Here is an 11,563-nt window from a genome sequence, read left to right on the forward strand (position 1 = left end):
CATGGATGAGCAGAGGCTTTCTTCATACGGACCAGCCTAAAGCAAAGATGTGACAGCTGCTTACAAAGACTGGCGCAATGTCAGGAAAGGGCACAAATAGAAAGAGGAAGAGAGAGAGAGAGGGAGAGAGGGAGAGAGGGAGAGAGGGAGGGAGAGAGGGAGGGAGAGAGAGAGAGAGAGAGAGAGAGAGAGAGAGAGAGAGAGAGAGAGAGAGAGAGAGAGAGAGAGAGAGAGAGAGAGAGAGAGAATAATTAAATAAATAAATAATAGGTCTTGTCCATCTGAAAATTTATGTCAGAAATAAATAATAAATGTTCAGATGGACACACAGTTCTCTATAGATTTCGGAGCTGTTAGTTTTTTATTGTTATGTTCGTCCTAAAAAATATAAGGTGAATGAGACAACATTATCAAAAGTGTTTAATACATGCAGCTGAAACGTTGTAAAAGTGTTTGATGTTATATGTGTTCTTGTAAAATGTAGACCCTGTTCATGTTAAATAAATGTAAGACTGCACATGTGTGAAATACATAATTTATTCGAAGTTTGCTGTACAAAGGGGTTTAACCTGTTGAAGAAATTCCACAATCCCTGGGTTTACAGCATACAGTTTAAACCCAGTGTGATAAATACCTTTTAAAATGTATTTGTTTGACCATAACATAATTATTGCGGTCAGTTGCTGAGCACCTTGTCAACCCTTTTGTTGCATCATTCTGAAGGAGCAGGAACATCAAAACCATCTACCCAACATGCTTAGCCACTCCGTCTTGCAACAATTTGCAGAAAACATTTTAAATAAAAATATGAAAATCTAGCCTATCAGTAAATGAGAAAAACTAATATAAATGAGTATATATAGTATTTTGTTGTTCAGGCGTCTATCAGCAGATAAACTTGGTGAAGTTATAGACAACCAAGACCTGTTATGCTCTCGCACATGACGAGGAGCAATGTTCAAGCGCCATGCCCACTTTGTTTTGACGGTTTGCCGCCTTAAGATACGTCACAATATACAATACTAGGACTTGCCAACAAATGTGGTCGCTATCATTTCTCCACGTTCAATCGCGTCGCGTTCACCGCATCCATGGGAAACCAAGAGCAATGCCAGATCATTACCGCCACCGCAGCTCTGTTTCTGGCGATCGGTGGCATTCTTCTGCTCGTCATTCCTTACGAAGATATCAAAGAACCGGCACAGTTCATGGTAATGACACATTTCTCACTCGTGAACGTACACGTTAAAGTTGGAAAAGAGTGTAACGGGAGGTAAACAATTCACTGGCAACCATGCTTCGCTTGAGACCACGAGATTTGAGCCTTTATCGGTGTTTGAATCAATCAGTTCCGGCATTGCGAGATCTGCCTCTTCAGGTTACACCTTTCTTGTTTTGCGCGTGCAAGAAATATTAAAAAGCCTCACAGAAATATCAAGTCATTGTTGCCTGTTGGGTAGAGAGAGAGTATAGGTTTTTATATTAAAGCTGCTCAAATTCCTCAGCTGTAACTTTCTTTCTTTGAACTTCGAAATGAGTTGTTTTTTATGACTATATTTTTTATGTAGAGACTTTTTAACTTTTTGGATCAGGGCTGTGAGTCACTGTGATGTCACTCAGACATGTTTCGAGTTGTCTAAGTAACACAGGGTTCTTTGAAACTAAGAGCTGTTAGAGATTCGCTTTCGGCTGTAACCATATGCAAACTGTACGCAAAGACTCATGGAGCAAGATAATTGGTTGAGATTATCATGCTTTGTATGTATGAATAGAGTTCCGGTAGTGTCTTGCCCCAAAATACACAATCCCTTAGGAGGTTGCTGTGCAGGTGTGTGATAAAAGAAATACATTGTGTTGTGTATGCTATTTTTTATCTTTACACATTGTATAATCATTGAATAAAAACAGAGTACTAACAGGATCAAAACTGATCAAAGAAGTTTTTTTATTTTTGAAAGGATACATAATCCTGTTTGCAGCTGTATGGTGTCATGGTTACCTTAATACTATTTAGCATTATGAATTTGATATGGTAAGATGTCTTACTATGTATACTTGGAGAGAGTGAGCCCTGTTCTTCTAAAGAACAAATATCGTTGATGTCGTTATACGAAACCTTGGATGCCCAAATTTGCTGTGTCAGGAAATAGAAAAAATACTGTACTTTTTAAACGATTGAATATTGTGTTGTCAAAGTTGAAAAGCACTTTTTTATTGGTTATATTTGTAAACCCCCGGGGACGAACATGAAGGGTGACTAATAACAATGATTTATGGCAAAATATAAAACTCACAAAATATGGAGATACATTTTAGAAGGACAGCTGCGATATATTGCTTTAATATATAAGATATTTTTTAAATGTCAAGATGTTCATGAGAATTAAGTTAAATTGGATTTTGTTTTCCAAATCTATATTTACCAAAACGACCAAATGAAAGCCTCCAAAATATTTTTAGGATTGTCTTCAGCAGTGGCCTTAATTACTTCATCTTTCCCATGAGCACAAGGTGTCCTCTATTTACTTTGTTTGTACACACTGTTAGTTTGGTGTTGAACAGTTCATCCATGCAAGTTTTTGCCTTGTGTGTGAAAACGGAATGGTGGTCCTTCTTTTATGACGTCACTTTGGCAGCTTGGGCAGATTATCCGTTAACCCCTCTCCTCAAACTGTCAGCGTACTTTTCTAAATACAATCCATTTCCAGTGAAACAAGCCATGCCCTCTATTTTTCTCACCCAGTATTCTGTTTACCTCCAAAATATATTGCAAATGTAAGTTTGAGCATTAGTAGTGTAAGCAATGTTGAGGACACTCCAGTTTTTTTGCCCCCCGTTGACTACCATAGTAGGAAACATTACAATGGTAGTCAAAAGTGCCTCAGAACTGCTTGCTGTCCTGCATTCTTCAAAATATCTTCTTTTGTGTTTAACACAACAAAAAAATTATAAAGTAGGCCTAATTTTTCCTACTATGGCAGTCAATGGTGTGCCAAATCTGTTTGGTTATAAGCATTCTTCCAAATTTATTTTTCTGTGTTCATCTGAACAAAGACATTTACACAGATTTATAACAACTCGAAGGTGAGTAAATGAATGTGAGTAAAATAATAAAAATTTGGGGAGAAGTATCCTTAGGCCTTGTTTGTGAAACCAGTGTGTCTAAGAATGATCTTTTCATTGTATTTCGCAGGTTTTTATGTTTACAGAAAAATACTAAATAAGGCTATTAACTACTGTATATGGTATTTTCTTGATTATTTTATAGTTAAATAAATGGTTATAATACATCAGATTAAACGTTAGTGCCAACACTACTGGGTGAATATGTGGTATATAAATACAGTATTTTGCAGCTGGCCACAGTCCCAATGTTTTCTTAAATTGTTTTAGTTAAGTTAAAAAAATGTGTTTACAGTATGGAATAGTCTTGGATGCGGGGTCCTCCCATACAGCTATATTCCTTTACAAATGGCCAGCAAACAAGCAAAATGGTACCGGCATTGTGAGTCAACACACAGAGTGTCATGTTAAAGGTGAGTAAATTAACAATGTTCACTGTTTTCATGAAAATGGAAAAAAAACATACTTTTCAAATGATTAAACACCGTGTTGTCAAAGTTGACAAGAGTGACTTATATTGATTTATTAACTAAATATAGAAAACTATGTGTCTACTGAAAATCTTTTCATAGAAATGAATATCCCCTGTCTTGGTTTCATTATGTATAACAGAAAAGAGAAGTTTTACTTCATTAGATTTTCTAACTAATATTCTGAATTAGTTCTTGGTTTTATTTCTCACTCTTCTTACACAATGGTGAGTGGGCATTCATTCTTGCCCAGTTCTTGTTTTGAGGTCATGCCTGGAATATTCCCTTTCTTAGCATTTCGTAGTCCATTTTACTTCATATTACACTCATCTTTCCAGATTTGACAATCACAGAATTGGGATGTTGCTCTCAAGTACCCTTTTGTGTAATACTAGCACATTTTTACGGAAGCACATTAGACACCGAATGACATGCATGATTGCATAAACAGGTTCATTTCATAATCTCAAGAACTGAAACTGTCAGTTCTTTGGAACCCTGTGTAGACACTTTCCCAAAATAATCAATCAATCAAATGGTGATGCAATATAGTTGTCTTGTGACTTGACCTCTGTGTTCCCTTCTCACTACCAGGAGGTGGGATCTCCAGTTATGCTGGTAGAAGAGGAGGAGCAGCCAAGAGCCTTCAAGAATGTATGGAACAAGCTGTTCAGGACATCCCAAAATCTAGACACAAACTTACTCCTTTGTATCTTGGGGCCACAGCGGGCATGAGACTATTAAAGTGAGTCAGTAAACCTTAGTCCCTCGTTTGACTGTAGTCCATTCACTGTAACACAGAGCCCGAATTCACAACATTGCGGCCATGACAATATTATGTATAAATTCCCAGTTGTCAGTTAAAATTGCTTGAAAAATGTAAAGATTGCATTAAAAGGTGCTCTGTAAGGTATCGCAAATGACAATTTTACATATGCTTCGGTTTTATTACACAGCATTTCTAAACCCAAAGAGTCGGATGAGATTTTAAAGGAAGTGGGAGATAAATTGAAGACGTACCCATTCAGCTTCAAAGGGGCCACAATTTTAAGTGGACAAGAGGAGGGAGCCTACGGATGGGTCACAGTCAACTACCTGCTTGAGAACTATGTTAAGGTAAAAGCAGTTTTCAATATACAATTTAAACAATATTTACTTAAGAGGATTGAAAATATAAAATGGCTAACGTCATTTATTTTTGACTTGATAACCATAAAGATGTAAACAAAGGTTTCCATTAGAACCAAAATGGCTTTTACAGCTTAATCTATACTGAAAAATAAAACTATAGAAACCATCACAGACATTCTAATGGTTTTGATTAAAATAACATCCTGAACCATTAGCTTTTTCCATTAAAACCATTACAAAATTCATTGGTGTTGTGTTTGTGCCATTATTCCAATAGGATTAATCTGCCAGATAACAGCCCACCAATATAATCCATAACATACCATACAGACACCATAATAAAGTTTTAATTAAAACCAATACAGTTCCAATTATAATCATTACATTTATAAAAAATTATAAAAATATTATGGGTAAGGTTCTATTGTTTTTTCAGCAGGGATGTCACACCTTTTTAGTTATAGACAGAGAATTTATTCTCATAATCTTTATAACCAAATTTCTGCACTCGTTCAATTATTTACCAAAATCAAGGACTGGAACTAGCCGTTTCATTAGCATTTATGACACGAAGAATGTATTCCTGTAGCTTAATTGGAAGAGCATGGTACTAGCAGCATCCAAGTCCCGGATTCCTAGGGAGTGCACGCACTGATAAAAGGAACAGCTTGGATGCACTGCAGGCCACTTTTAACATAAGCAACAGCTAAATGCATAAATGTTATTTCCATCGTTCTGCAGATAATGTTTCGGCTGTTCTAAACGAGGTTTGTTTTATCTTCTTTAGGCAAGATCTTCTTTCAATTAAACACATTGCACACTGGTTTAATGCATAGAGTATATGTGCATACACACCATCAGGCCCAATATCAAAAGTCTTTTGAATTTCAGAATGTCATCAATCTAATGTCGCCAGCCCTGATTTTACATTCTCTCTCTCTTCTCTTCCGTGTTCATTTTCCAGTATGGTTTTGTGGGTCACTGGCTGTCCCCAGGCAGACCCACGGTCGGTGCACTAGACTTTGGCGGAGCTTCGACTCAAATCACCTTTGTGACTAAAGAAACAGTTGAGAACAAGGATAATAAGATGGATTTGCGGCTGTATGGGCAGGACTATAAGATTTACACTCAGAGCTTTCTGTGCTATGGGAGAGATCAGGTCTTACTCAGACTGCTGGCACATCTGATTATGGTAAAATATTACCTTTTTATTGCATGTATAGAATTACACATAAATAACCTTGAGCGGCGGTATTACCACATCTCTCTATCAAACGTATAGTTTGGAATATATTTATAGCATATAAAAGTGTTTACAAAGACAAGCATTTTTTGAGGTATTGTAAAATAATCAGTAGTTCATATTTAAACCTGACATTTTCTTTGTGTTTTATAGACTCAGAGATCAGACAGCTCTATAGTTCACCCCTGCTATCCTGCAGGTTACACTGACTCCATAAAGCTGGGCAGTGTGTTTGATACTCCATGTGTTAACAGAAAAACTCCTTATAAATCTGATGCCGACCTGCAGATAACTGGCAATGGAAACTACAATCAATGCTTGGGAAACGTTTCCAAGCTCTTCTTTTTCAACAACTGTTCTTTTTCCAAATGCTCTTTTGATGGAGTCTTCCAGCCCAACATTACAGGAAACTTTATGGTAGTTACAACATTCATTCTGTTTTAATATATGCTTATAAACTGGCATAATATGCCATTTGTTTTCATCTCTTGAGCTTTAGGATACATTAGCGTCTCGACACATGTTAAGCGGTTATGCAGTTATTAAGTGTGACCGCTCAAAGCCTTAAAATAGAATACATCTTAATTCTATCTCCAGGGCACTCATGGGTGTCATAATAACGACTGTGTAATCTGTCTCTCTCTTTTTCTGGCACAGGCATTTTCTGCATTCTACTACACTCATTCCTTCCTTCAAGAAACTACAGGCATCACCATCACCTCCCCAGCACACTTAGAAAACGTTGTACGTGCCATCTGCAACATGAGCTTTCACGAGGTACCACCCTACCAGGCTTTTTTTGACCCCAGCTATTCTGAGATATAAGTTTCACTTTATCAGCAACAAGTCCAAAGATTAAGAACATGCTTATATACTTTTTTGTGCACTCTTCATTCCTTTATGTTGGATATTATCAATAACATTTGCCGACCTATTCGTTTTTACTTTTCTGAGCCTTTCAATTAATGACTTTAGATATACCATTAGAAAAAAGGGAATTATTCAAAACAAACACAGATGTTCTCTTAAAGAAGTCTCAACCACTTCTGCTTAATTTGTAACTTCTCTATCACTCTCCATTTCCTAGATGAAAAGTAAGGTTCTGGATCAGGGAAACCGCTTGAAGGATTATTGTGCAGTCTCCGTCTTTGTTCAGGAGCTCCTGCTTAAAGGATATGGCTTTGATGATGTCTCCTTCCCACACATCTCTTTCCAGAAAAAGGCAGGTCCCACTCAAGTCAACAAAGAATTAATGTCTGCTGTTTCAATCTATGTTCCAAGTTAATTTGCTTGATTAATAAAAAAAGGTTTCCCTTCACTTTCTTTCATTGACTTTTAATAATTTATTAAATCTCCTCAATTACATCATGAAGCCCTTCCACCTCCGACCACCTGTCATACGATCCAAAAGTAACCCGATGGATAAAATCAAGTCAAGCCTTCCAATTTTTTTCACATTTAAATGGCTTGTTTTGCTCTTATGAATAAAGGTGCTTAAAGGTTCTTCACAACGATGCCACAGAAGAACCATTTTTGGTTCCACAAAGAAGCATTCATTCAAGGTTCTCTAAAGAGCCATCTCTAAGACAAAAAACCTTTTGTGAAGCAGAAAGGTTACTCAGATGTTAAAGGTTCTTCATGGAACCATTTAGACAAAAAAGGTTCTTCTAAGGCATTGAAAAACCTTTTGAAGCACCTTTTATTTTTAGACGGGTCATATGACGCGAATCGAGTTTTTCTGTGTCTTTGGTGTGTTATAAGTTGCCCATCTATGTATAAGACATGTAAAATTGCAAAAACTTAAGTGTCAGAACAAAAGATGCATTCTATCTAAAAGCGAATGCTCACCCAGACCTGCCTGAAACGCCCCGTGTAACCACACCCCCACAAATCTACTTCAGTTCGTGGTGTGTCTTGACTTAGATCGCCCAAATGTATACGCAAGTAAGGTACAATTGCTTTGGAACTTGATGTTCCAAATACGGTAAGAGGCCAATCACAGCACACCTCGCTTTTCAGAGTCAGCTGTGGGGTCAGCTGTGGCCTGGGGGTTAGAGCGTTGGGCTTGTTATCAGAAGGTTGCAGGTTCAAATCTCAGTGCCAGCAGGTCATGACTGAAGTGCCCTTGAGCAAGGCACCTTACCCCTGATTTCTCTGCAGTAATGTGCCACTGTAAAAAAACTACTTGTAAGTCGCTTTGGATAAAAGCGTCTGCCAAATGAATAAATGTAAATGTAAATGTAGATACAAACATGCTTGTTATGTAGAAAATACAGTGTTTTTTAACCTTAAATCATTTATACACATTGCTTTACATCTAAAACAAATGATAATATTCATTTTAGGCATATCATATGACCCTTTTAAAGGTGTATATTAACAGAGTAAATACATATTTAAAGTATATACAAAAATGCAATGTCTTGAATGGTGTTTCATGTTCTTACAGGCGGGAGACACCTCTGTTGGCTGGTCCCTTGGCTACATGCTAAGTTTTAGCAACCTGATTCCTGCCGAAGAGATGTTTCTGAGAAAAGCATTGCAATCAAATGCCTGGAAAACTCTGATCGTTTTCTTTTCCCTCCTTCTCATAACAGCTGTATTTTTTCTGCTGCGTGCTAGCTGTAAGAAAGAATCTGATGGTGTCATTTAATAACAAACATCAGACACTGAATGAATTACTGCTTCCCATTATGCACTGAAGAGCTTTTCTGTCCTTGGCAAGGATGGTTGGCCAACCTCTACTGTCTACAATACAATGACAACAATTATGATCAAGGTGTAAATGGATAGACTTTTTTGTATTACATTTCTGCAACATTTCAGCAATCTATTCTTCAATCATATTTTATATAAATGATCATTTTTAGAAAAAAAACAACCGTGCTAGTTCTGCTTGTAACAGAAAATGGTTGGCCTGTGATTTTATTTATGCTGTTTTTGTCTGGTACCTTAATGGTGAATTGCGGTAATGAACAATGCCTAAACAAATCAGATGGAATTGGTGTTTTGATAAAATACAAATAAAGCATTATATAAATAAATCTGACTTGACTTTATAATTAGATATATACATAATATTTTGGACGCATCCTCAATAAGTCACGATAATAGCGCGCACACGCTATAATTCAGCAGCCCTACAAGTCAAGCGTTGATCAAATCGATCCGCTAAGGTAAAGAAAGCGGCGATAGATGATATTCTTCGAGCTGCTCCCTCAGGCTATGTCTTTTCTGTATTATGAAGAAACGGATGTTATGCAGCCATGTTTGTTTGTAAATATTGATTATTTCAATTAAAAAAAATTGATGATCTTCTTCGTATGTGTTTAACGGCGGTTGACATTCAGTGTATTGGTGCGTTACCGCCACCTTCTGCAAAATGTGTGAAGAATTTACAAGTCATAGGTGCGAAACGATCAAAGGTTATACTGCTGCAAATAACCAAAACCAGAGGGCAAGAAATTCCTAAATGACTCAATGCATGCAGTAAGTATAAAGCGTTCAAATGTATCCATATACCCTTTTTTAATACAAATAAATTAATACTAAATAAAAATCTTAGCTACAATTTATTCAAACGGTAAGAAGGATAATGGTTATTAAAATATATTGTACAAACATTTTAAATTTACATAACTTGTTTTCATTTTGTACAAAATTGTTAAACCTACATTACTTATTACTTATAACTTATTATTTTTATTTATTACAAAACAGTGCTGTGTAAATGTCTTAAGGTTACCATTAGATGGATGGTATAATGTGCACATGTAACTATCTTATCCTCGAACAACTCCCTTATACTTTCTGGTTGTTGTTCGAGGCTAAGATCTAAGGGTTCTAAGGTACAGTTATCACTGTTTGCACATTAGATTTAAGGGCCACTTGTGTGGTGAGGTGCTCACATTGTGTATTTTCCAAACATTATTGTCAGCAGGACACTGACTAGCCCCTCTTAAACTGTGACAAAAGGGAATATTAAGTCATTACAACAAAATGCCAAGAGCATCCCATCAAATAATCATTTCTGTTCCTACAGAATACTGCAAAAAAGACAAAGACTGTGTACAAGCTCCACCTTCTCACACAATTCTATATTTTTCAATGTGAGACAAAAAACGCCATACGACAGTGACACATTACACTATTTAATCATTTGCTTTCCCTCCCAGCAAGCAGCTTCAACCTACAATAACATATTTTTTATACTGAAGAAAAAGTGTAAAATGAAAGCTTCACAAAATTATGCCTGTTGTCATCAAAGATCAGCGTATGGCCCCATCAGTCCTTCCCATTCCTTCCCATCCCATTTTGCCTTGCCATTTTTGGAAACTGTAGGTCATTATAAATTATTGGATTTAGATACTACATCTTTTTGGCCAGTATAATTGTTTGAAACTGTTTCTAGCTGTTATCAATTTATTGGGGAATGTTAAAATTCAAACTTTATCGACATTAGTTTAAACATTTGATATCAAATCAATATAATCTAACACAGATGTATGACAACAGACAGGATATTTATTTATTATTGTGGTCTCAAATTTATTTAATTTATTAAATTCTTATTTTTATCTATAATGTTCAATAAAGTGATATAATATTGCATCATGAGAATCATATCATCACATTACCGGCGTGTCTGAGTTAGCCCGTCTCCCCCCGTGCCCCGGACCAGGCTATTGCATAAGTTGCCACAGTTACTTAGTTCGAACTATTCTTAAGTTTGCTTTATAAAACCGAAACAACTGACAGTCTGACTTATCAAAAAGGCCTGTCTTCTTGCGTAATCTTGTTTTATGGAACAGCCCCCAGAGGGCTTATTTTGGTGAGTGTTTGAATAAATTCTTGCAATAAAGATTTAGTAATAGGCCTATTTGTATTAAAATAGGCTATATGGATAAATTTGAACACTTTATACTTACTGCATGCATTGAGTCATTTGGGAATTCCTTGCCCTCTGGTTTTGGTTATTTGCAGCAGTATAACCTTTAATCGTTTCGTACCTTTGGACTTTTTAATTCTTCGCACGTTGTGCAGAAGGTGGCGGTAACGCACCAATACACTGAATGTCAACCGCCGTTAAACACATACGAAGAAGATCACCTATCGACGACACTGCTTTCTAGCGGATCGATTTGATCAACGCTTGACTTGTAGGGCTGCTGAATAAAAGCGTGTGCGCGCTATTATCTTTGTTGCGTCTAAATGCCTGGCGACACCTATCGGTCAAACAATTCAACGAAATGTGCAGGTGTAGTCCTTGTGGTATGACATATTTCAGGGTTCAACAACACTTTTCTTAAGTTTATACTTATGTGTGTCGCCTGGCATAGTTTAAACTTAAAATGGTCTACAATTGTTTTTGCTGCATTAACTCGTTTTTCTCATTTATTTCCGTCATTTTTTAATCTCCCTTCTCCACTTTCACAAATATTTGTGGTTCTTAGATTACAACAAAACATTTTCAAACGCTTGTTCTCTTTTTTTTGCTAAGACATTTTATTTAGGCAGGTTTGGTGCCACTGGATTCTGTTATCTGTTACAAAAAGAATATTCATATACTTGATTAATTGGCCGTTTTATAATAGGC

At 36.5% G+C, this 11,563-nt stretch overlaps 1 protein-coding gene across 1 annotated transcript; it reads left to right on the plus strand.

The window, feature by feature from the left end:
• The first annotated feature begins 937 nt into the window (after positions 1 to 937).
• LOC306905577 (ectonucleoside triphosphate diphosphohydrolase 2-like) lies at positions 938 to 9,286 on the plus strand. Its single transcript, XM_079476277.1, has 9 exons — positions 938 to 1,211; positions 3,419 to 3,536; positions 4,188 to 4,338; positions 4,550 to 4,709; positions 5,689 to 5,916; positions 6,121 to 6,384; positions 6,625 to 6,744; positions 7,055 to 7,189; positions 8,417 to 9,286. Exons 1-9 carry the CDS (start codon positions 1,092 to 1,094, stop codon positions 8,618 to 8,620), a joined length of 1,500 nt encoding a protein of 499 aa, XP_079332403.1. The 5' UTR covers positions 938 to 1,091; the 3' UTR covers positions 8,621 to 9,286.
• The last annotated feature ends 2,277 nt before the right edge of the window (positions 9,287 to 11,563 follow it).

This window comes from Barbatula barbatula, assembly GCF_947034865.1.
Source record: "Barbatula barbatula genome assembly, chromosome: 2".
Taxonomy (NCBI): Eukaryota; Metazoa; Chordata; class Actinopteri; order Cypriniformes; family Nemacheilidae; genus Barbatula; species Barbatula barbatula.

What these genes read in the sequence shown, in the direction of transcription:
- LOC306905577 (XM_079476277.1), top strand. Translation starts at nt 1,092, where the DNA reads ATGGGAAACCAAGAGCAATGCCAGATCATTACCGCCACCGCAGCTCTG. An exon ending in AAGAACCGGCACAGTTCATG is followed by an intron (nt 1,212 to 3,418) that starts GTAATGACACAT and finishes ATGTGTTTACAG; the next exon opens with TATGGAATAGTCTTGGATGC. An exon ending in TGCTGGCACATCTGATTATG is followed by an intron (nt 5,917 to 6,120) that starts GTAAAATATTAC and finishes TGTGTTTTATAG; the next exon opens with ACTCAGAGATCAGACAGCTC.